Source organism: Embiotoca jacksoni, unplaced genomic scaffold (genome assembly GCF_022577435.1).
Source record: "Embiotoca jacksoni isolate LCO1_2020_lvr unplaced genomic scaffold, fEmbJac1.0.p SCAF_10, whole genome shotgun sequence".
Lineage (NCBI taxonomy): Eukaryota > Metazoa > Chordata > Actinopteri > Embiotocidae > Embiotoca > Embiotoca jacksoni.
The window spans coordinates 18,019,921-18,045,835 of NW_027185230.1; the positions used below are offsets into that span (position 1 = coordinate 18,019,921).

General features: G+C 39.8%; 1 protein-coding gene across 1 annotated transcript in view; it reads left to right on the forward strand.

Annotated features, from left to right (window-relative positions):
- Window positions 1–23,057, forward strand: part of brinp1 (bone morphogenetic protein/retinoic acid inducible neural-specific 1) — a 103,855-nt gene extending 80,798 nt beyond the window's left edge. Inside the window, exons 6-8 of the mRNA XM_069171481.1 lie at window positions 8,473–8,709; window positions 12,672–12,894; window positions 18,433–23,057. Of these exons, the coding sequence (XP_069027582.1) occupies window positions 8,473–8,709; window positions 12,672–12,894; window positions 18,433–19,573 (1,601 nt within the window). The 3' untranslated portion in view covers window positions 19,574–23,057. The remainder of the gene's footprint in view (window positions 1–8,472; window positions 8,710–12,671; window positions 12,895–18,432) is intronic.
- The last annotated feature ends 2,858 nt before the right edge of the window (window positions 23,058–25,915 follow it).

Below are 25,915 nucleotides of genomic sequence, written 5' to 3' on the forward strand. Positions count from 1 at the left end.
GTGTTTTTTTTTTTTCTGTTTCTCCACATTAATCCAAACTATTCTTTATATTTTAGACATTCTGATTATTGTGAATAATCTAAAAATGTAATTTCTGATTATCTTTGACCAATTGTTAAATGTTGCAAAAAAACAAACTTGTGTAATGCTTTTGCTGCATTCGCTCCATCTTATGAAAAGTAACAAACTAAAAAAAAAAAAAAAACTTAATCTCGACAAGCTATTTTAATTGCTTATGAATTAAATAAAGGGATCATATTAGTATTCAGAACCACATGGGTTACAATAAGGATGCAGTAATAGAAAACCCACTTCATTTCATTCTTCTAATTAAACTTTTAATCGTGCTTTTTTTCCTTTCCCGTTTTTTTTTCCACTCCAGACCTCAGCACTTTATCTACCTGGAGGCATATGCATAACTGCAAAACTTTGTTCGAAAATATATACAAGAAACCGATTACAAACCTGTGATCAAACATTTTTTACTGCTTTCTTAGTGATTTGCTTTGGGAGGATTATGTATAGAAGCGGTCTGAGGCAGCATTCAGCTTCAAATTAACAGGCAAGAAATAAGCAAACCAGTAAATTCAGTTGTGGTCCAAATTTTCCTCGAGACACTTAAGACTGTCTTTCCCCAAATACAGTAACAGCATTTTTTTTTTATTTTTTTTTTTAAAGGAATGTTTTTTTTTATTCCCCTCCTTCTCACCCCTGTGGTCTGTTCTTTGTGAGCCGGCGGGTCTGTGAGCCACAGATAACACATTGCGAATATGACACTCCCTGCACTCCCTTTGCTTTCACTTAGATTTAGATTAGGAAGTCGTAGTGGAACCTGACATCAAGGGAGCTACCTATCAAAGCCTAAACTCAGTTTTTGTCGGTCCTCTCCCATAGTTCTGCTTTGTAAAATGTTTGTCCAATGCTTCCTCCCCCAGTTCTTTCCCTCCCTTTTCTTTCAAAAAAACCATCTGAATTGAAGTTCATGCGTGATTTAGCAAAGGTTTTATCTATCACGTATGACAGTTTTCCACCACTTAACTGTGGAGGTTTCATTTGGGTCATGTTTAGCTTCGGAGTGTATCCTATATATCATCGTATTGGCAGTCGATTACAGCAGACAAGGGCATCGGGACTGTGTTCATGCAAGATGGACTCATCGATCCAACATAAATTGCAGAATAAATGTGCTGACACTGATTACTTTTAACATGATATAATCGTCCTATTCTGTGTCACAAATTATTAACTGGACTAAAGACCAAGTCTGCCTGTGCAGCAGAAGCCATTAATGTGCTTCACGTAGATTTTAAAGGATCCTGTGATTGATTGGAACACACACATTGTTTTTAAGAACTGAATCGTTTAATCTCTCAAATTTGGACCTGAACTACTTAGCTTCTCCACAGTAGAGAATTTAATACACTTTTATTTTCCCGCATTAATGTGTTCTTTATTTGTTTGTCCTCCCTCCAGGCTGAAGCTTAGAAACCTGATGATATCGGCTTTGACTTGACTCTTGCTTGTTTGCCTCCTTTGGGACAAAGACGTGAAAATAGTTTATTGAAGAATGAGAATTAAATGAAAGAGGGAATTAGCACATGGTCGTTAAATGGTCAGGATTGTTGTGGTTTAGTTCAACTTTTATTGCAGAGTATGTTTCAGGTGGTAGGGAGAATGTTTCCATTTTTATATTCCTTTCGTACCCTAATTTTGAGCTTTCTGTTAGTACTTGTTATTGATTACTTTTAAATTACTGTTATTTTTGAATCACAAAACAGCAGGGCCTTTCAGTGTATTAGGGCGGAAGATTGGAATATTGTTTGTATAATTTGATATCCATCACAAATAGACAAAAAATGTACTGGAGGTTGAAAATTGCAAATTGGTTACATATATTAACTGCAGCCAAAGAAATATAAAAGACCCTGGAACCTCCGAACCTCCGTGAGCCATTACCTTGCAAGGGTCCAATCACCTCCAATATAGCTGTCATAAATTAGCATCAAAACAAAAGCAAACTAATTTGCTCCTCTCAATTCTCACCACATGCTTTTCTCTTTTCTCTTTCTTCAGTTTCCTCAAGAGCCTATCTTGGAAGAGCCATGAGCCTATCTTGGAAGATTTATGAATATGTTAGAATAGCCTGAGCCAACAGTTTTCAAAGTGGTGAAGTGAAAATAAATTAAACTGGCCCTGTAGGCAAGTCGTGCAGAGAGTGATGAATTAGATACTCATTGCTCTGTCGCTCGATGCCTGTCCCTCTTCCCCCAGCGAAAATGCTGCAAACATTATGGTAAAGACAAAACAAACATATAAATCAATTAATTTTTTTTTTTTTTTTTTTTTTTTTTCGGGTGACGGACTTGTTGAAAAATTGATTTGGGGACCAAAATATATCAGTAAACATAGAGTCCTTGGTTACCAGAGAATAATTCACTGAAAAAAAATGTTTGATGCAAAACAAGGAGAGCAAATGTTGGATGAGCACAACAGTAAACCCACAGAGGCATTTTTATCATCTTCTCTTTTCTCCGCATCAGTTATTCTCTCTCTCTTGCTCTGCCTCCTTTTTTTTTTTTTTTTTTCTGAAAGACAAAACATGGTCTCGCCATCGTCATCTTTTTTCTTTCTGAAACCTAGAAAACAAAAAAATAGGTATTTGATGACACTTAGAAATCGCAGGGTAACTCATGCTATAACATGGGCTATCACCGTAGTGTATTGAAGCAGCTCTCAGTCGAGCCCATTTATTGGTGCGAGGCAGCGCTTTCCTTTATGAGAACATGCATCCTTTCTGCCCACAGAACTGATAACGCAGGATAATTTTCAAGATGGATGGCTGCACACATTTTTTCACTTCTCTCTAACAGGCTGAAACCCCACCACCTGATGAAATCTTTCCATGGTGACCTGGAGGTCAGCTTTCAATTGGAAGTGGTCAATCAAGACTGAGTTTCCGTTTGAGCCAGCATGACCATAAATCTCTTTTTTTCCCGTCTTTGTTCACTCTTGCTAGCTGCAGGCTGCTGTTTCTGCAAGTGCAATGGTTTTCCACTCAGCCTTTCTTTTTTCTCCGTCGGACAGACGACTTCTCATCAATTGATTGGAAGTTTCTTTACTTTATTTTCTTCGTGTAGTTTGAAGGGCCTTTGAAGCATTGCAAGCTCAGTGAGAGCACTTGTTTGCATAAACAGTTTTATGTTTTCAATTGTTGATTATATCCGTGGACGTGCATCAAAAGGTGTCACATAAAAAATAAATAGTCAGGCTTTTATTAAAAATGTAATATAATTACTGCAAAATAGATGATTTACTGAACCCTTCCAAACTAATATGAATGCATTTGTATCTTTGGTTTGATTTTTTTTTTTAGAGCACTATACATATTTCATATACAGTGTTTATGTTGACAAAACATGTTGGCCCTTAAAGATTGAATATATTAATAGCAATCACAAAAGATCAAGTTTGTGTGTTTCTGTACAAGTTTGCCTCGAATTCAGTAGATTGTTCATTTTGCTTTCCAACAACACGTGAAGGCTTTAGGTGCTTCTCAATACAAAGATTCACGTTATTATGGAGACGTTTGATGTAATTCCGTCGCTAAATCTCGCCTTTTGATCTGAGATGTGTACACAGCACATTGTGACACTTTGAGGGCAGTTGTATCTTTTAGAGCAGAAATGGAAATGTCAGAGCTTGTCATATGTCTCTCCTCCCCCTCTCTGGGGTTCTTGTAAAACATGTGATTCCTGCAAGAGCCCCCACGAAGGGTGTGTATGTGTGCGTGTCCATGAGTGAATGTGGTTTTGTGTGTGTGTGTGTGTGTGTGTGTGTGTGTGTGTGTGTGTGTGTGTGTGTGTGGGTGTGGGTGCACGCATGCACATGATTGTGGGACACTGGTACAATATCTCACCAGCCGAGGCCTCCTGCTACTGCTGTGCAGGGACACATGGCAGCACATGATGGAACAGCTTGAACAGTGCAACTGAAGTGCACACGCAGCCAACAGCAACCACATATCTAATTACTCGCTGAAGCTGTGTTTTGTAACACAACCAAAATTCATTGTGAGAGCATTTTGCAAACAAAATTGCTGCGCTCAACTTACATGGACGAACAACTACTATACAAGTTTGCATTGGCCTTCTGCTGTGATCTTTAACAAAGGAAAAGGAGAAGCAACATATTCCCAAAGTTACTTTGACTCAACATGTGTGTCTGTGTCCTCTGTGCTGCACAACTGAGAATAATTCAGCACCATGGAGAGCTCATCTTCCCCTCCAGACTACCTGCCCTCCTCAATCCAGCAATTGCTTCAACATGTAATTTCAGCAATTCCCTTTTTTTTTTTTTTTTTTTCCAGGAGGAAACCTTGAATGCCAAGACCATTTTTATACGTAATTTGAGCTTTTACAGTGATTGCTGCTCTCGCATCCTTGCTTGCTTTTTGTGTTGAAAATATGAATAGGAGGGTTTCATCCAAGCTAAAGCTATGTAGGGATATTGTGTGAAGCACATTGTTGTCCACAAGTCGTTCTGTTCCACAGAGACACACAAGGGTGTATTACATATTATGCTTATGCAGACACTTGTATGTTAATGTGTCCTAGGAAAATGGGATTTTCCATTTCTTTGTTGTTTTGCCTTTTCAAATATTGTGCAGTCCTAAGTATTCATGTACCATAAAAATCCAAACAACCTGAATAGAGCTCTCTAGGAAGGAAAAAACTAACAAAAAAAACAGACATCCTTTGTCTTGGGAAAGGATATTTGAGGTGACAATAATGACTAAATGGTCCGAAACAATTCCCCCCACACATAAATGTGTAAATAACACTGCAATACAAAATTGGAGTCGACACTCCCGTTTGACAACACAAGCTTCTGCCTTCCAAAGTGCTCAGAACATTTATGATAATCTACGATAATCTACTCGGCACAGACACACCACCTCATCATCCATTTGAATGCAAAGTACACCTCATTCAGAACTTTAAAAAATGCTAACATATTCTGAGAGCTGAGAATAGCTTCAGTGGAACATGTTATCCTCTGTCAAGCCCAAAACACACACACACACACACACACACACACACACACACACACACACACACACACACACACACACACACACACACACTGTCAGAGACCTAAAGCGCTTTATGCAAAGAAATGAAAAGTGGATAAATAGCTACTTTAGCTGCACCTTTACCTCGTCGCTGCAGAAGAGGAGCCTTCGTGTAAAATGAGCAAACGCAGCAAATCTTAAAACTATATGCCCCTTTTGTATTAAGTATATGGGATCAGCAGGGAGTTGCTGGGCCGGCCCGAGCCGAGGCGAAACAGACGATCTTCCAGTTCAGAGGTCTTTGGTTTTGTATCATGGCTGCAGCGATAACCTCCAATGGTAATTTAATGCCCCCCATTGAAAGTAATGCACTTTATTGCACCAGTGGATTAAGTAATGATTATTTTGTGAAATTGCGGCCACACAATGGTCAATTAATCTTTAATGAAACTGTAACTTATGAGGCGGAGCGTGGCATTCCAATAAGCAGGCAACTGCTTGCCAAAGCAGTTACAAGCCTCAGTTGCAGCCTATACTCCCAATCTATCAACATGTAAAAATAGAGCTCTCTGAAAGAAAGAGACATTCTGAAAAGGCAAAGTCACTGTTGCAGACGCTCCGTTTTTAGCATTCATGGAATGTTTGCAGGCCGATATCCTCCAAACTACGTGGAGGAAATATATCAGGCTCTGATGTATGCAATGAGATTAACTGCCATTTTGAGGTGCTATTTATTTAGAGCAAGCCAGGCATAAGGGTTGCAGGGAATTATGTGCACTGACAGAGCATGAAGTTGGAGGTTATCAAATAGCTGCGTAGGAATTCCAATATGTACCTTTCATTTCATCTTCTCCTCTTTAATGACGGTTAGTGTAACTCCCTCCTCCAATAACTGGTGTTTTCCTCAAGTAACACCTGCCCCACAGCCATATAAAGTGCGCCTTTATAGCCCAATCATTTATTAATGTTTTCACATGTTACTGCGCTGTAACACGGCAAAGCTGCAAGATAAATGTTTTTAGTCTGATTCATTTCTCATTTCATTTTTGGCCCCAGGGTTCCAGTTCTCTCACTCATCCCCCACTGCACTAACAAATGTTGATGAACTTACTTTTATTGCATGACATCACTTCTACACTGGAGTGGGAGGACAAGACATCACATTTCCAATACTTGAGTGCGTGCTCAGCGGGAGAATGTAGAGGGGAGCAGAAGAGGTGAAGAAACAGGAATGAGGAGAGTGATTGATGGAGTGAGCGAGAGCCAAAGGATGATGGGGGAAGAGTCAAGGGCCATGTGCATATGTGTGGCTGGAGTAGGAGTGAGTGTAATAAAGTGTGACGGTAGAGATGTGTACAGAGACGGAGTGAGAGAGCGAGAGAACGGACAGAAACACTGAGAGTGGAAAACAATAGATTTTTTGACTGATACTGCCGAGCCGAATGTCGGCATCCCAAATGGCTCCTTCTGCAATCTTCCAGCTCCTGATATCAGAAACAGAAATTGTGTGTACGTGTTGACGGTAGGGTTAGAGGTATGAGGTATGAGGCTCTGCAGAAGCAGAGAAAGAGGGGAGGGCTGAGGCACTCTGTGTTATTGTGCACCCGGCCGCTGGCACCGGCACTGTCAGTGAGCAGCGTTGATCCGTGAACTTGCCATCTGGATTTTCCCACAAATCACATTAAAGTTTCAAGCCCAGGAATACATCAAGCTAAATGAATATTGGATCCAGACAGGCCTGATGGAGAAAAAGCCCCGCGCAACCCAACTCTTTTGTGGTCAGACATGATCTATCCATCCCCTTTACTCCCTCCATCCCTTCCTCCTTCTGTTCCCTTCATCGCTGATGGGCAGTGGTCCTGATGAGGTGTGGAGGAGGAAGGAGCTTACTATTACCCAAGAAGGCGTACACATTACAAGCAAAGCATGTTAAAGAGCAGCAGAATACTTGAGTAGTTGCAAATGCTTTTCTGGTTGCCTTATATTTGGTCTGAAGTAACGAGTTTGCATTCAATTTAACAATACCTTTAAATACAACCTCCATTTTTAGCCTTTGAAATAAGTATAAAGCCTTATAGCAACACAAGTTGTGCTTCTTTCATTCAAAGCCTGTCACCATGACGATTACTATTACTCACAGTAAATAATTTAGCATATATTGTGGGTGCAAATGAGGAGCATTAATTGCAGCATGCATGTGCATACTAAGAGATGCCGTTTGACTCTGACAAGACCCTGAAAATGATTCATGTGTACAGTATGAAATGATATGCTTACTTTCCCTTTCATTTTGCCGACATTATGTTGACTTTGCATAAATGGATTCCCGTTTTCAACCAAAGGTGAAAATAATATGTGAAAAAAAAATAATAACGCAATCATTCATCATTCAATAACATGTTTTGTTCTGGTTCCTGGTTGCATATTTTCTGCTGAGGCACTGCTTGTGCTCAAGCAAAACCTATTAAGAAAATATGGCCCCGCCAAGATGCTGTTTCATACATGGAGGAAAAATCTATTTAGTTCTTTTCCAATCCAGTGGCTTGTAGAGCAGGGGATTTATTTTCCCCGGGCCTGGACTGAAGAGAAAGCCTATACTGTTAGCTGTCCAAGCTTCAATTCTGTGAGATCCCCAGGGTGAGATATGGATTGCCTCCGAGTCTAAAAATTATAAATACCTTGTCAGTGATAGTGAAAAGTGAAGAGGTGCTTTCAGCTACAGATCCAAATTGACCTCCAGATTACATATTCAGCTGCCGCAATTACTGTACAATTAGCAGAATGCTGCGAGGTCTGGGTGTGCAAACCGCAAGCGTTGCAACACACAGAGAAGTGCATGTGTACGCATGAGAAAATGCACGCAAAGTTAAATAAATTCACTGCTAAATAAACCGATACGGCACAAGAGAGCAGGCATCAATCATGTTTGTACATTGTCACATCAGGACGAGCGACTCGCCACAGAACAGACAGCTCAAGTTGAACAGAGGCGATCTTTGAAGCACATCCTTTAGAAAAATAAATGAGTGCTTATAACACAAAGCAATCTTGGTAGGGCAGTCAGCCATTTCATTGCCACTTTTCCCATTCGGTGTAACTTTTTTTCCCCCATGTGTGTGCTGACTGTATCTGTGAAGAGATCCCGTACATGTATCATGCGTTGACAGCAGCGCCAGCTTTCTCCTCTTTTATTTTGGTTCTTATTCTAAATACAGATTAGTTTCAAGATCTTGTTTTGAGCTTTTGGAAGCTTTTATGTGTCAAATTGTTTCTTTGATTTTGAACATAAAAAAAAATGGAACACATCTGAAAGCAATTATTTTTCTTTAATATTGTATATACTATTCAGTCAATAATTTCTGTTGTGTTTCATTATAACTTCCCATTTATCTGTGTTTCAGGTCTTCAGGTCATTTTCCCAGAATACCTGCAGGAGAAGTTTGTCCAGTCAGCTCTGAGCTACATCATGTGCAATGGAGAGGGAGAGTATGTGTGCCATAACAACCAGTGCATCTGTCAGTGTGCCGAGGAGTATCCCCAATGCAACTGTCCCATCACCGACATCCAGATCATGGAGAACACGCTGTTGGGAATGTCTGAGTCGTGGGCAGCTTCTTATAAAGACTTTGAAAACTCTGGTAAGCTGGAAAATCCGTTTCACGGTTGACAATTATTAACATCGAGTTAAATCTGAGGTCCAATACTATATTTAGAATTTTTTTTTTTTTTTTTTTTTTGTATCTTATATCTTTCTTCTTAAATCTGAAGTGTCATCTTTGGAACACACTGACAAATAGCCTATTTTTTGTTTTATACAAGTATGAATATTTTGAATGAATGAAAACAAATACGACAACTATCGGGTCAAATTATTTATTAAAAAGATGAATGAAATCATCTGCAAACAATCTTCTTTGTTTGTGGAGGAGTGAATGTGAATGCCAGCACCAGAGGGGCTGTAGAATTTTGGACTCAGTGGAGGGAAAAGCTCAGCTAGTGCCTCGTTGTTGCATGGCAAGACACCATTTATATCTATTATTGATATGATATAAAAGTGTCCCAATAAAACCTGCCAGCAACAGATAAATATATTTATGTACCATAGAGGAAAGTTAATGTTAGTCATGAAGGTCGCTGAGTGCAGAATATCTTCAAAAGCATTGCTTGAAAATGAAGTACACAGACCTAAGAAAACCAAGGATTTTTTTTAAAAACAACTTTCCTGCATCACAAAATGATGTTCTCACATGCCCCAAAATCAGATATAAAGGAATCAATAAGTAGGAAGGTCTGCGTGGAACCTTTTGGCCAAACATATTCACTTTAGCTTTGGACTATAAAAACAAATAATACTTTTTTAGTTTTTATTTCTAACTTGGAAGCAGATGCGTAAATCTTAAAATATTATATCAAGTTGTACAGATTGTAAAATTAACTATACTATAACATTAAGCCAAATACTTTTACTGGATTGAGCACAAGTTGTTGCCTAAAATGTCAGCCATATTCCTAATATTTTGGAAGTGGATATATTTTGTGAGTGCTCGTAAGTTATCTATCGTAAAGATCTTACCCCTACACGATGAAACCAAAATTAAATCTAACCGAATGGCCACAGAGAGAATTGCTGCTGACGGAACCAAACTGACATTATTCACTTTTGTTTTTGTATTAGTTTGTGATGTCACATGTCCATTTCCTGAAATAGTTTTGCTTGGCCTCGCAATATTTTTTTGCATCCTCTCTGTTTCATATAAGCAGTTGGTTTGTTATTACGCTGCCAGTTGAGGGAAATCTTCTGCAGGTACAACAGAAAATAGAGACGATCTGGCACTTTACATGATGCATTTATTGCTCAGTACTTTTTTTTTTAAAAGGCAGAGCTACGACAGCGTAAAGTCCCTGACCGTGACCACAGCTGCTGCTGCTTTGCCCGGTTGTCCCGGGTGAAGCTGCGGTGGTCGAGATGCTTGTTGCTCAGACTATAGCTGCGTTTTGGGATTGAATGTAACTATGGATAAATGGTACCAGTACTGTGACGGGTCTATTGCTGCAGTTAAAATTAGCCATGAAAGAGTCATTATGCAACACAGGACTCAAACATAAAATGCTTTGATCAGATATGACAGACATGTCGCCTAAACACAACGAGAGTTCAGGAACACTGCAGCTTCAATCCAACACATAGCCTGCGCACAATAAACCGCTGCATGTACTTAGAGGTCCACCTTTCATAAACTAATGTGTCTCACCTATAATCATAACAATAAGAGTGCAGCCATGGCCGCAGTCACAGTCACACGTCATATTATGGCTGTAGTAATAATCACAGCTACAGCCTTTCTCAGTTGGCCTTGGCAGCAGTTGGCGAGAGCACTCACGGGCAAACTAGCTAATGTTGTTATTTATCTAGCTCCAATGATTGCTACTGAGCTGCTGAGCGTACGCCCACGAGCACTGCGGCAGCCCACTATATAATACTATACCAGGAAACAGCTCAGTCCCTTTGTATGCATCAGAGGGAATGCAGAAGTTATGCAAACAATCATAAAAATGTGTTGCAAGGTAATGAAAGGGAGCACAAAGACGTATTTTGGGGGAAAATAAGAAAGAATTTCCCATCGTGACCCTTCTGCAGCTCTGTAAGTTGTGATTTGCCAAGTGTCCACTGTTGTCAGAATATATTTAGTAAACAAATTTAGATATATCCTGTCAAAACATTTTCTTTTGTGCATATCATTTATGTCCAGTGCTCTCTCTACAAAGACAGGTGTCTCCTCTGGGAGAACTTTATTAAACCAGTTGTTTGCCTCTTAAAATTAAAAAAGGGGGATTCGATTAATCATAACTGATAACCTCATTGGTGCAGTTGTGTAACGTGCTGGATATCCCACATGAACAGAATGTTCTCCCGCTGTGCTCTCCTGAATATGAATTTCTAATAACCGGGGAAATCTGTTACCTGCAACAAGAGCAGCTGAATTGGCCGCATTGCATTTTCTCTGATTCTGTGGATTTATTTTTTAAAAGCAGAAATCTGGAAGGCAACCTGGTATCTATAAGACCTGGTAGGTTGGGAAACCTTTAGGTAGGATGAAGTATTTGTAGGAGCCAACATAGTAAGATGTAATAGAACCAGGAGTAATGTGGGGCTGCTTTGTGAAAGCTGTAATCTCTAGATAAGGTGTGCTAGCTGACTTGAGATAAGAGTCACTCTCAGGACTGTATGGACTCTTTGGATGGTGTATCAAGGAAGGGATCCTAGATGGCTTTAAAGCTTCTATAAAAAAGACTTGGTGACTATTGAACTGGCATTGGTGAGTGACTTCATAATGGAGATGAGGTTTTTTTTTTGGGGTGGGGTGGGGGGGGTGGGGGGTGGGGGGGGGTTTGGTCAGGTAATCAGTAATAATTTTGAATGTTGGCTGCCGTCTTTTTTCAAGACAAAGGACAAGCAAGGAAAAAGACATCTCTAAAAGCTGGGTGGAGGAATATGGCAAGTTAAAAACAGGGGAGAAGAGGGAATCTGGCTTCTTTGAAGAAAAAAAAAAAAAAAAAAAGGGGGAAGAGAGATCTGACATGCCTGGGAGGAGAGTGAAAGAACATTCAGACATCTCATGGTTGTGGCTGAAAAAGAGCTCTCAAACTCTGCGGTTGATGCAGTTAAACTGTCTCGGGGAGGACGGTAGGAGGGGCCTTCAATGCTGTACAGGTGCATCTGTTCAATATCTGTTCTGTGGGGGAGCTTTGTATTGTCTCCAAGAACAGCTATGCCATGCGTTCAACCACAGCACAGGTGGTTTTCTGTTATCATCATTATATGTTATATTTAGGTTTCAGGTTTTCAGCTATGCATCTTCTAAACTGTGATAGTATGAAGAGAAAATGCGCTTGTGGTTTCTTTTTTCTTATTTGGCTACTTTTGAACAGTTTTCAGATTAAATAGTGACATTGCTAAGGAGACATTTTAGAAATTTAAATATTTATGATACCATCTATAAAGATGTGCTCAGATTTATTTTTGGGATATAACAATTAGCTACTCTGGGTCAATAATTTATATTATATTATATTTTTATTAGTACACTGACTAAAATATTTCTTGTGTATTTGCCGCTGGAGGTTTAGTAACATCTCGGTGCCCATTGTTACTAAAAAAATTGAAGCCAATGTTGTAAACAGGAGGTTTGTGAGGGGGAGACGAGCAGGAATTATCTGAGGCAGCAAGAGAGACACGGGGACAATCATCACCACTGGTTGGAACAAATTTGTTGGGGCAGTAATCTGGAGTAGGTGTCTGGAAGCACAGAGTACGAGGATGTTTACTGCACTGAGAGTCTCTTTCTCCAAAAATACTCACAATCCACAACTGCAAACCACAGAAATCAAACAACCTTTAAAGACAATAGACGTGAACTTTAAACGAGCAAAACATGCATCTTTTCATTTAACAATTGTTGTACCAATTTAAACTTAATTTAGCATTTTCCTAATTCTACAGTAATAATACATACATGTATGTAGATATACATGTAGTCCCTGGCTCTTATCTCTCTGTTTTGCAATCTGGTCTCCCTCCCCATCCCTCGCTGTCATCCAGATGAGTTCAAGTCCTTCCTGAAGAGGCTGCCCTCCACTCACTTCCTGCCCATCAGCAGTGTGCATCTTCTGTGGGGCAGCGACTGGGACCTGCAGGCCCGCTACAGGCTCCTTCAGAGTTCCCTGGAGATCCAGCGACTCAAGATCCAGCGCACCGCCCGCAAGCTCTTTGGCCTCAGCATCCGTTGTCACCACAATCCCAACCACCAGATGCCTAGGGAGAGGTAGGTAGAAGCAAGACTTCCATATTAGATGTGGAGTCACTCAGCGACATGAACCAAAATGTTTGGTGTGGATATTTTTGGATACTTTCTCTCCCGCTTTGCCTGAAAAGACGGAGGAGAGACATCTTTCAGGAAAATTTCTCCTTTGGATTTATATATGGGTTCTTCATTGTCACTTCTTGAAGCGTACACAGTAAGGATGTCATCCATTATATATTTTAACTTATGCTTCTGTTGTTTCTGTCTATCAAGTCAACTTAGTGCTGAGGCTTTGCACACGCCCAAAACACTTGAGCTCACTCTTGTATTTCACTTTGCAGTCTGAAAAGAAAATGTAGCTGTGGGACTTTTCAGATAGGTCATTGCACACATCTGTCACCACCTACTGCAAGTTGCAGCCTACCAGCCGTGCTGCAGATGTGCCGTGGTGTCAGCACTGCATTAAATGCCAGAAATCTCCCCCCGTCCACTGTGGCAAATATCAGAAAACACTATGCAAAATGTGCAACGTTTTCCGGCTGCCACATGAAACGCCCCTAAAACTGTTCCGTGTAGGGGATGTCACCGTATAAATGGAAACAGAATCCGTAAAATATTCATTTAAGTGGTCTGAAAATGAGCCGTTTTCGACTGTCACTGACAGAAAAAGGAGCACACCCACATTTGTGCGTGAGTTGGCAAAGGTTTGTTCTGAAGTGTTATCAAAGAGCTGCAGTATGTGCTTGCTCTTCCATGGAGTACGCATCAAGAGTGCCTGATGGCACTAGAAATAAGAGCAGCATGTTTATTTGTTTACTCGTGTGAGGCAGCTTTGCATCAGATGGAGGACTTATTTATTTTCATCACATCTGCATCATGTGTGAGTGGTCTAAAGCTGACACAGAGCTTCTAGACAAATTATCTCACTTCTATATGCTGTTACAGTTTCAGGAGTTGTTAATGTTGCACAATGAGTATCATTTACCAAGTCTCAACCCCCATATGTTCATTTTAATTAAAACTGTGAACACGTATCACTATAAGAGGTACTGTGTTAAAATGATGTGTTTCATCACTTTCACTTCACAATCACAACATGCGTGAGTTTGTCCGGAGTCAGTTATGCTGTCAGTCCATTAAGATATACCTGCGTCAGTCCCTGATTCATGAAGAAGTACCCCACATTACCATCAGGGCCTCCAACCCCAACTCCTACCTCTTCAGTAGGCAGGCGAGCAGCTGATCAGAGAGTGAGGGAATCGAGGTAGAGCTGAGAGCCCATATAGCATCAGTCCAAGTGCTTTCAAGGAATGTGCCAACCACCTCAGGGAGGCCTTCCAGCACATCTCCAACCTGCCAGTGAGACTGCAGAGGATGCTGATGAAGATGTGAAAAAGCATCTTGCCCGGCCCCGGTGGCAAAGCATCGACACACTGGGGTTCTAAATGACAGCAAGACAGATCCCCAGTGAGAGGCCATTTGGATCGCTCCACGTTCATATATCAGGGCCCACAATGGGAAAATGACGTCGTCTTCCACCTGCTGTTTTGCATTATCGCACTTGGAGAGGTGCTGTGAGAATCGTGGTGGTCCTAAGACCGTCCAGACACCACTGCAGGGTGAATTTCGCCGAGCTATACATGTGAAAGCCCCGGTGGGTCACAGACCGCCCCACAAACACCACTTAACTCTTTGTCAGATCAACAAGTGGGATCATGGTGGTCTCTCAGGGCGGTGTATTATCCCGCATGCTTATCCTCCTATACGTGGCTTTACCATTAAGAAGGAGAATACAGGAGTGCCACAGCAGAGTCAAATCAAATTACTATGAGCTCAATATAACCAAGATGAGAAATATGATGAAGTACTATTGAGAGGTGAAATCATTCTCCAGATTTATTAACAGGAAAACTATAATGTCAGTATATGGACTGCAATATGAAATACGAAGGGGATGTTTCTTTTTCTTTCAAGTCTTTGGCTGTAGGTGTCACAATGTGCTGCAGAGTGAGAAACAGCAAGACAAAAAAAAGGAAAGGAAAAGCATTTATGATGCTATGTTACCTAGGCAACATACTAAAGATGACTCGGTCATTGTGGTATCCGTGGACTCCAGAGTAAATCTTATTTTCTGAATAATGTCTTTCATTTAAGTGACCTGCTCGCCACTTCATAAACGATGTTTATCATGCCAGTTGTTAGTGCAGACTAAATTGTGTGAAAATGCACAGCATGTATACAGCCAACTTAAAAATACAGGCATTGTAGTATGTAGGTGGTGATAATGCAGTCTGGATGCAACACAGAACAAGTTAGTTCTCCCTGAGAGCAACAATTAGGATGTTAACTTAGTTAAACTTATCCCAAAAATATTTAAAGTTTTAAATCAAGTTGCCCTTTTACTATTATATTTCAAATAAGGTCAGCCAATAAACATATTTATATCAGCTAATGAAAACACAGGCACCCAATGCATTGTTGGCTGGCCATAATTACAAATGCATATTAACACTTTATAATTGCTCCAGGTTTACCTCACCACAAGACATCCATCCATTACAAGCACTGTAAATTCTGCTGTGAATACTCACTGTGGAAACTTAAATGGCTTTGCTGTTGCATTTGCTGGAATGAATATAGCAGCTTGCTTCAAGCAGAATGAACACATCTTCACTATGAATGATTAATAGTGACAGATATGAAGAAGCATCACTCCCTGCCAAATCATTTGCATCCGGTCTATGCATTTCCTTTAATTATTCATGTTTAAAGTCAAACAAGCAACTCAATTTTTGCTTTAATACATCCTGGCCAAATTACTGTATTTCATTTTATACTGCAGATATCCTGTCGCATGTTATCATGAGAGTACTGGTTCCTTGCTTTTGCTCCATTTTTTGATTTTGCGTGCCCTATCTGTTGGTCTTTTTTTGTATTCTCTGATCAGCGCAGATTCCCCGCTCCTGCTCTGATGCTCTCTTTCTCTTTCTTTGCCTCGCACCAACATATGAGGGAGCAGTGATGTATGATCTGACGACCAGAGCTGTTTGATGCCTTTCCTTGCAACCTGACAAAACACATGCGAGCAGACAAAACGCCGGCAAATTAAGAAAACATCTTGTCCAATTTACGACACAGCCGCAGCATTGAGGAAAAAGAAACTCTGCAAATACAGACTACACAGATAAATATAGAAACAAACTACAAATACCAAAAGCACTACTCACTCACTCACTCAAGAACACTTTTTAATCAACACTTCATTCAGGACAGAAAACAAGATGCCCAACTTGAGAGCAAAACATTAAAATGAAATCAGTGCTGTTCAGTCTCTTCTTCACCCTGTAAATAAAGACAGAATAGTTCATTTCAGAATGAATGTAATGCATTTCTTTCCACACAGACACAACTAACCCCCTGAACCATGCAAAACATACATTTTCCTATTGGGAGACATGGGAAATTACTAAATACTAAATCAAGGAAACAGCTGCACTCAGATTCATTAAAGAAATGACAGTAATCAATACAGTAAGAGATTGATAATATATTTAAAATTGAGGTTTTTAAAAATATATTCTTCACAACCAATTTAGATAGACGAGCATGAAATGATTTTCTGGAAAAAAAAAACTTTAACTGTAGAACAAATTAGTCCGGCTATGCATAATAAATAATACTAGATTATAGGATTTTACAAGACTTAAATGAGAAATTCAATATATTTTCATCTCCTTGATTTATTATGTGTAAATGTGACGTTTAAAATTCAGGTCTTGCACAAACTTTTAATCATGCAAGTATCTTCCTGATGAAAAAAGCTAAACCAGAACTATAAAGTCAAGTGATCTTACTCGATGTTTATGACAAGATCTAGCTGACCCACCTGCATGGTTCTTCTTTGGTTTAGTTTTCTGAATAAGACAGGCTTCATGAAGCTTTAGGGCGGCACGGTGGTGCAGTGGTTAGCACTGTCACCTCACAGCAAAAAAAAAAGGTTCCGGGTTCGAATCCGGTCCTGGGCCTTTCTGTGCGGAGTTTGCATGTTCTCCCTGTGCTTGCGTGGGTTCTCTCCGGGTTCTCCGGCTTCCTCCCATCATCCAAAAACATGCACCTCAGGTCAGGTTACCTGGCGCCGCGCTAGTGGCAGCCTGCTGCAGCAGCTCCCCCCTGAGAGCCCCCCTGCTGTAGTGAAGAAATTTCCCCTCGGGGATTAATAAAGTGTATAAAATCAAATGAAAACAGCATTTTTTTTTTTTGGTACATTTCTGTTCAAAGTTTTCTTGACAGAAATATTTTAATGTGGTGTTTTTTGTTTGTTTTTTTGCAACAGTGGCATTGATTCTAGTCACTGTACTCATTTTTATCAGATATAGTTATCTCTTTCCCCTCTTCAATTAATCCTTGGCATTGAGCTACTTATAATCTTAGATTCCCTGCCGTGTGTCTTCATTAAGAAACACAAAGTCTCATTGTATGCTGACGAGTTATTGTTATACATGTCAAACCTTTTTGGGTTGAAGCAGCATTTATGGGTTTCCCATCTCAAAGACAGCATGCTGCATATGCAGCCTCTCAATGTAGATCCAGTTTTCAGCCTTTAACAGTGTCTCAGCAATTTCAAATATTTTGGTGTTGCTAATATTAAAAATCCCTCTGATGAGTGATGAAATGAGAACTATAATAATCAACCAAGAGAGATTATTTATTGCCAAAAAAGAGAGACAAATTAGTGTTGACAAACCATTTCACAAAACAGGCAGACATGGATTTGTTTTTGTCCGTGCACTCGTGTTCCTCCGACTACTGCAATTACTGAAAATACTTCAGTACTATAAAGGATTTAAAATAAGATGTTGAAAGGGACATCAAAGACATGTGCAAACTATGAATGTAAGCCTTAAAGAATATCGAACAAAATATTTTATTACTGACAGGCAAATAATGTCTGAAATGTATCTTACTTAAGATCTTGTTTTCTCATTTCGAAGCCAAAGATAGTGGAATCAAAGAGTGTACTTCCGTCATCCTCTTCAAGAAGTCTTTTCCTGAATCACTTGGGTACAGCTTGGGGGCTTTTGGGCCTGCTCAAAATGCAACGTCATCCATCATAGTTAGTGTTTAAGTTCATTTACATGTCAAACTAACCTTGACCAGCCTTCCTCTCTGAAAACTCAAGATTCAGAATTCACCTTCTGTAGTCAGAAGAGAAGTTCCAGTACTGTCAAGATGACAAGGAAAAAGATGCCTGAGGGGAAAAGAAAAGACAGGGTAAGAATAGCAAGTAATGCCTTCCACCCGAGGGAAATAATCAAACTCCTCCCCCTTGAAGGAAAAACTATTCTCCTCCCTGATTTGGTGTTTTATAGGTACACATGGCTGATTTGCATTTAACAAAGCTATCTTTGTTATCTTTTTTTTCCGCTGCTTTCCTGTCGGCGTTTGGGTGTCTGTTCATTTCAGAATGGAAAGGCCATCTTGCTCGGGCTAAATTGAGTTTTCAACTTTCTAATCTCTGTTAATGCTCCTCCCCCATTTTCCCACCTTCTGTCTCCCTAGATCTGTCATGCAGTGGCTCAACAGGGTTCAGTCCTTCCTGTACTGCAATGAGAATGGCTTCTGGGGGACCTTCCTGGAGAGCCAAAGGACATGCGTGTGCCACACAGGCGTCACACTGTGCCAGCGGCCCATCCCGTGTGTCATAGGCGGCAACAACAGCTGTGCCATGTGCAGCCTGGCCAACATCTCCCAATGTGGCTCCTGCAACAAGGGCTACAAGTTGTACCGCGGCCGCTGCGAGCCCCAGAATGTGGACTCAGAACGTAGCGAGCAGTTCATCAGCTTTGAAACTGATCTGGACTTTCAGGACCTGGAACTCAAATACCTGTTACAGAAAATGGATTCCCGATTGTACATTCATACCACTTTCATTAGTAATGAGATCCGGCTGGAGACTTTCTTTGACCCGCGATGGCGTAAGCGCATGTCCCTCACTCTCAAAAGTAACAAGAACCGGATGGACTACCTCCACATGATAATCGGTTTGTCAATGAAGATCTGCCAGATGCGAAACAGCAGCGTCGACCCCATGTTTTTCGTGTACGTCAACCCCTTCAGTGGCAGCCACTCGGAGGGCTGGAGCATGCCCTTCGGCGAACACGGTTACCCGCGCTGGGAAAAAGTACGACTGCAGAACTCCCAGTGCTTCAACTGGACTCTCCTGCTGGGCAACCGCTGGAAGACATTCTTCGAGACGGTGCACATTTACCTGCGCAGCCGCACTAAGATCCCAACTGGCCTCCGCAATGATACAGGGCAGGGCCCCGTGGATCTTGCAGACCCTAACAAGCGCCAGATCTACATTAAAATCTCTGACATCCAAGTGTTCGGTTACAGCCTGCGCTTTAACGCCGACCTGCTACGTAGTGCTGTGCAGCAGGTGAACCAGTCGTACACACAAGGAACTCAGTTCTACTCGTCCTCATCTGTTATGCTCCTGTTACTGGACATTAGGGATCGAATTAACCGTCTAGCGCCTCCATCTGCTCCTGGAAAACCCCAGCTGGACCTCTTCTCTTGTATGCTGAAGCATCGGCTCAAGCTCAACAACAGCGAGATGATTCGAGTGAATCATGCCTTGGACATGTACAGCACAGAGATATTAAAACAATCAGATCATCTGACTGCTAAACTCTGCTGAACGTAACATTAACACAAGGACAGCAAACTAAACAGAAACACCCGACCAATGAACTATGAGGGGATATTAATCTTTTTTTTGTTCTCTTTTTCATTTTTTTTTGGACCTTTTCTGCCTTTTGATGTAATATTAACTTTGTAAGCATAATTCTTAAAGAGAAAAAGGAAAAGGCATTGATGAAAAGCTTTTCTGGCAGATAAAGAAGATTAATGGAACCACTATAAGGACTGTATCATATTTGTCCCAGCATGTCTGTAATTCCCTAAAAGAACTTAAAAGAGAGAGAGGAGAAAAAAAAAATTAAATCTATGTAAAGAGGTGATGAAAAAGAGGCCTTGATTTTATTCTAAGGGATCAATGGTTATATCTGAAACTGCCATTCTTTATTGAAAAAAAAAAAAAAAAACATTTTTAAAGGAATCATGATATAACACAAGGGCAGACCAGATATCATTTTATTTCAGCTAATGTGCAAAATATTTCAGATCTAATGGACAGTTTAATATAAAAAATGTTTATACATTGTAAGGATTAAATAGCCCTAGTGAGTAAGTAGTCAACACATTACTTATAGAGTCTTTATTACATTTCAGACCCACAGTGAATCTGCATTGCTCTTTGTGAGTTATGAGGCTCTTCATCATTGTTCTGACACGTAAGGCACACAGCAGGGCGGTAACGGATAGTCATGTCAAATAACAAAAGCCAGCTGTTTATATATACATATATATGTGGGTGAATGTGTGTGTGCGTGTGTGTATTTGATTTTTTTCCTTTTCTTTTTTTTTTTTTTTTTTTTTTGGGCTTGATGCTTATTGCTGTTCGTTAATTGAATGTGTCATTTGAGATCGACTCCAGTCTTTGCTGAATCTTGCATTTGGAGCGCTTCTTCCCGTGTTTGGAATTCAAGCTGTGTTTTTTCACAAGGCAGTACCTCCTGGTGCGTGAGTGCAATATTGTGGTCTGAAGATTTAACAATCAATGCTATTTTGTACAGCTTTGCAAAATGTACATGTCGTGACTGCTGATTTGTGGAGCTTTTTCAGCACCAAGAGCAAAATGTAAACATTCATCGTTCAGGCACATTTGCAAGACAACTTAAAGCCATACACTTCCCTGAGGTAGACATATAGTGAGGCAGAACGGTCATCGCCACCTCACCGTCTTCATAATACCGAAAAAAGAAAAAAAAGATGTTGCATTTGTATGTTTTTGTTTTACTCTCTCAAATGATTTCAGATAAGAGCACAGCAAATAAGAAGATGACAAGCGACTCATATTATGTTGAATAAGATCGTGTTGTAAAGCCATTGAATCTGTGTTGTGCCACAAGAAAAAAGAAGAAGAACAAGAAGAAGAAGAAGAAGAAGAAGAAATTGATATATTAAAGCCTAAAATACCTTTTTTGGCAGTGTTTAATCTGTAAGCTTTTTATGACCACGTGTAAAAGTGTCTGTTTTTCTGTTAAGATATAAAATGTAAAAAATTTTGCATGTTGCTGGAAGCATCAACAAAACTGCAACTGTGTTTTACACTCTCAATCATCGAACTGACATCTGACACACTACCTATGTATTGATGGTCACACATTTTTTTTGGGTAATCCAATGCTGAAACATTTCTATTGCCGATGACTTTGTGTAGGTACAGTCATTTATTCAGATGTGTGTTGACAAAAACAATGCCAGGGTCGCTCATGTTGTACAACCTATAGCTCGACAGGCCTTTTTCGGGGATTCAAACATATTAGGAGATATCAGATTTGCTGCTGTGACACCCAAACTCTGAAATAACCCTCCTACCAGTGTAAAGGCTGCTGCCCAACTTCTAAACAGCTAAAAAAAAAAAAAAAAAAAAAAAAAACTACACTTGTTCTGGTTGTTCTACTTGTTTGTTTGTTTTTCTGTAAATGTTGGTTATTTTTTTTGATGTAGATATTTCGGTTGTGTTGGTATTATTGTTTAACTTTGTGTTCTTTAAAATACGTGTTTTTCTTTAACATTTTGGTGACACTAGTCATTCGGGGTCAGCTGTAAGCAGAGTTATGTGATATTTCTTTGGACAACAGTGGTGGGTTGTCACTTAAACACGAAAACCTTATAATAATAAAAAGAAGGAAAAAAAAAGGAAAAAAAAAAACAGCTTTTTCAGCTCAAGATTTCACTGCATCCAGAATTTTACCTCACCCGATGTGTGTTATGTCAGGATGTAGGCTAACAGAAACATGTCTGGCTCGGTGTGACTTAGTGTTTTCTTTTGCCAGCTTGTTTATGAAGCTCTTTTAATGCTTCAGAACTGCTTCATAGATACCAATTTATCCAATTACAGTATATGAATGACTGGTTTCCCCACGTATGGGTTAGGATCAGGCTCAGCTCTGTGGGTCAAACTATTCTCACAGAACAAAACTTCCATCAGGGTTGTGTCATCTGAAAGTCGTTAGCTACAGCGCGAGCTCACAGCGCTCACTTTGCTGAATTTTGAGCTCATTAGTGCGCTTATGTTAGTATAATAAAACTTTACACTTTTACAAATATGTTAACGGTACCAATGTAATGTGGATACACAGAGATTGCTGTAAGTTTATATAAACAGAGCTGAGTCTGACAAACTGAAGGTAAACTCAACTCGTAACCTACAGAGGTGCCCTGAATATATTGTCTTGATTGTTCAGCATCAATATTGGACTATCCAAATGAATTGTTTCCAAATTATTCTTATCATCATTATTATTATTACTATTATTATTATTATTAAGTGCCTGTTATCTATCCCTTTAACATGTTTAGAGCTGGAGAAAACTTTTAGATGTTACACGGAAGAGTGACACTGAATTAGCTTCAGAATTTAAGACCATTCATGTTGATCAAATATAGTCTTTTCACCTCCTCCTGAGAGTTCCACCTTCGAGGAGGTTTGTGCATGTGGGGACACGGACCACCAGACAGAGACAACACGTGACTTAAAGTAATGGTGGCTATTTATTTTTTTTTGGTCCCCTGCTGTACAATATGTCTGTAAATATTAACTCTGTTACAGTAACAACGCTCTGCTACGGTAACAATATTATAAAATATAACAGTATCGAAAGGGAATACAAAGACTACTTCAAAAAAAAAAAAAAAAAGCCCTTCATTTGAGTACATTAGCACAAAATACAGGGCACCCATGTCTTATGTATCTAATTAGATTCATGACCATTAATGACTGTTTTTATACTGTCAAAACCTGCTGTATATTACAATTTCGTTTTGAGCCACTTGCAAGGTCCATAAAACAAGCACATTTACTCGTATGGCATTATGCTACCACAGTGTTGCTTACTGTACATGTACCCATGGATATGTCTGAAGATTTTTACACCTAATACCTTGCCTATGTACTTTTTTTGCTATTCTGTTGGTATCATTATATCAGCTTATTTTAAATGAATGTTTCATATAATAATCTATTTCTCATTAAAATGCTATATTTAATAAGAAGAGCAAGGCTTGTTTGTACAATTTCCCTTTGTAGAAACAACACAAGCATCTAGCACACAACAAAGCAGTACGATATGTGGAGTATTGATCAAATCCTGAGAGCTGCCTCGTTTTCCCATCCTGGCAAAAATACTTCCTCTTAACCAAAGTTTTTAGTTCTTGTTGAAGACTCTCACCCATGAGCATTATCCCGTCTCTGACGTTTGCTGATAACAAATATGTATTTCCTTGCCAACCATTTCTTTGTGTGGTTTCACATCTTATTGTTTCCTGATTGCAATGAAAGAACTAATGCTTTCGCTGAAGGATTTCCACCCAGTAAATCAGTGGCATTCATCATCACCAGATTCTGTATTTATTTCCTTATCATACGGACCCCAACTGGTCCGTGCATCTGCTCACCCACTTAATCATTTCCTGCTTTTTGTCTTTACAGCAGTCCAATGGCTAAAAGCAGTGCTGGAACCTGCTTCAGCAGAACTGTATATCTCTAACATGTATGCATTGAGATATGGTGAACACAACAGCTGGGTAAACTGGACCTGCGAGCTTCCAGAGACTCTTCCCTGCTCAGACAACCAGAACTCGTGAGACAGACATGGCAGCAGATTTTAGAGCTGTCCGTCTAGCTTCTTCTTACACACTTCAGTTGTAGTTCAATGTGCTTCACATCAACATAGAAGCAATTGATCAACAGGTTAAAATCATTTTACAAAAGTTTACAAAATACAATCAATTAAGACCAAATCGACACATACAGTCATTTTTCTTTCCATCAGAGGACATCAAATTGATTTATATTCATTTCCTGGAGATTTAGCATCACCATAGCTACTACTTGCCTAATTTAAACCCTAAGCAGAAGAAACACCAGCCCCATTCGTACAGCACACACCGGGCCCCAACTCCTGCCCCTTCTCCTAAGCCCCGCCCACCAGACAGGCACAGGCATATGCTCATTCAACAAAACAGTTGCCTGCCAGCATGCAGCACTCTGGACTTTGTCTCTGGATCGCTGAGGGGTCACCCGGTCAATGTTCAGCAGCAGTTGGCAGAAGTTGTGGTTGTTCGTCGGTAATACACAAGCACACTCATAAATTAGATTAAAAATGGATAAAATGAGTTATCCAGCCACCCACACATACTGACTTGTCAGGACCGAAGTTAGTAAAAGCCTCCTTTGAAGACCTGGCTCTTATTCGAGGTGCAGTTACTTATATACACGTATAAAACCATTAAGTCCAAGTTAATTCTCTTTTGCATTGGGAGCCAGCGAGGAGATTTATAAACTGGTTTAATATGTTTGTATTTGCATGTTTCAGTAAGGAATTTCCCTGCTGCATTTTGAATGAGCCGCAATTTTGAGATTATCTGTTTAGATAATCCAGCATCAAGAGCATTACTGTCCTCCAATCTCCTAGAGAGGGTTTTCTTTTTCATAGTTTGCTTGAGATATGATTCCTCTAACTTTGGATGTATTCTTGATGTGAGTGATCAAAAAGTGATAGAAAGCTGTCCCAGTTGTGTTACTGAAATACTCTAATGTTCCTGACCCACTTGCCAAACTTTAAACACAGAGACTCAGATATAAGTATATTTTTTCTCTCCTTTTTGACTACCAGTTTTTCCCATCATATCATTACTGTATTCAGCTGTATTTTCTATACATTCCTAACATTGTTATTTCCATACGGTTTACCTGCTTGTTTATGGGACTCAGATGACAGAGACATTCAGCTGTGTGTCATTTGCACAAGTTATAGTACAGATGTTTTTTTACAATGCTGCTGAGTGGGAGCATGTATAGATTAATAAGAAATGGTCAAACAAGACTAAAATAGAGATTCTTTTAAAATCCCTGTTGGACTCAAGGTTATTGATTTTAAACTTGACTGTCGAGCATCATGGATAAATGAAAGCCAATTGTTAATTTCCTTTACTACAACTTTTTCCAATATTTTTCTGATATAAGAAAGGCCTTTTTTGTCTTTTTTTTCAGCAATGATATCATAACAGCATAATTAAGTGACGTAGGGAAAATCCAGGTAGCTTGTGAACTGGATATAAAGCAGGAGGAAGGTTCAGGATGGCGCCATGACGCTGAATAACAGTAGGTCTTATTTTTTAAGCTTGTCGGAGACTTAGTGCGATCCTCTTTAAGATTAGTGATATTGACAGTGTGCATGCCAGTTTCTCTCTGGACCTCTGCAAGCCACACACACTCAACTCAACTCAGTTTTATTTAAATAGCACCTTTGGTACAACAAAGCATCCCAAAGAGCTTCACAGAGCAAGATTAAGAACTTAAACATACAATAAAAAAAAAGAAGAAAAAAACAATGCAGTTACAAAACAGATCAAACAACAAAACCGAAGGCACCTCACCTGTTACCCAGCAACTTTCCTCTGTATTCCCTCATGGATACAGATAAATGTTTAGATTTATACTCTCACCAGCGCTCCTGCAAAATCCTGGACACGTTCTCTCACTGGCTTCCCACCAGCCGGCTCTGCCAGCAGCGGTGATTGGAAAGCACGGTGAAGCCAGGAGAACCTCTGCCAGGAATCAAACCCAGGTTTCTGCAGTGTGCCACCTGCACACTCCTCTAGCATGGTTTCATACTGTAGGTGTAAACCCATGTTTGTGTGCGGCTGTCTTTGCTTCAGCACAAACAGTTTCAAACACATAAAACACTGAAAATCCATGACTTTTACTAGTATGTACATGTTGACACAAATTCAAACAACGCATGTAAGAGTGTACACAGAAAGGTGCAATGTTTGAATATTACTTAAAGAAAGGTGCAATGTTTGAATATTACTTAGGCTACATTATATAATTCAATTTAGTTCAGTCACT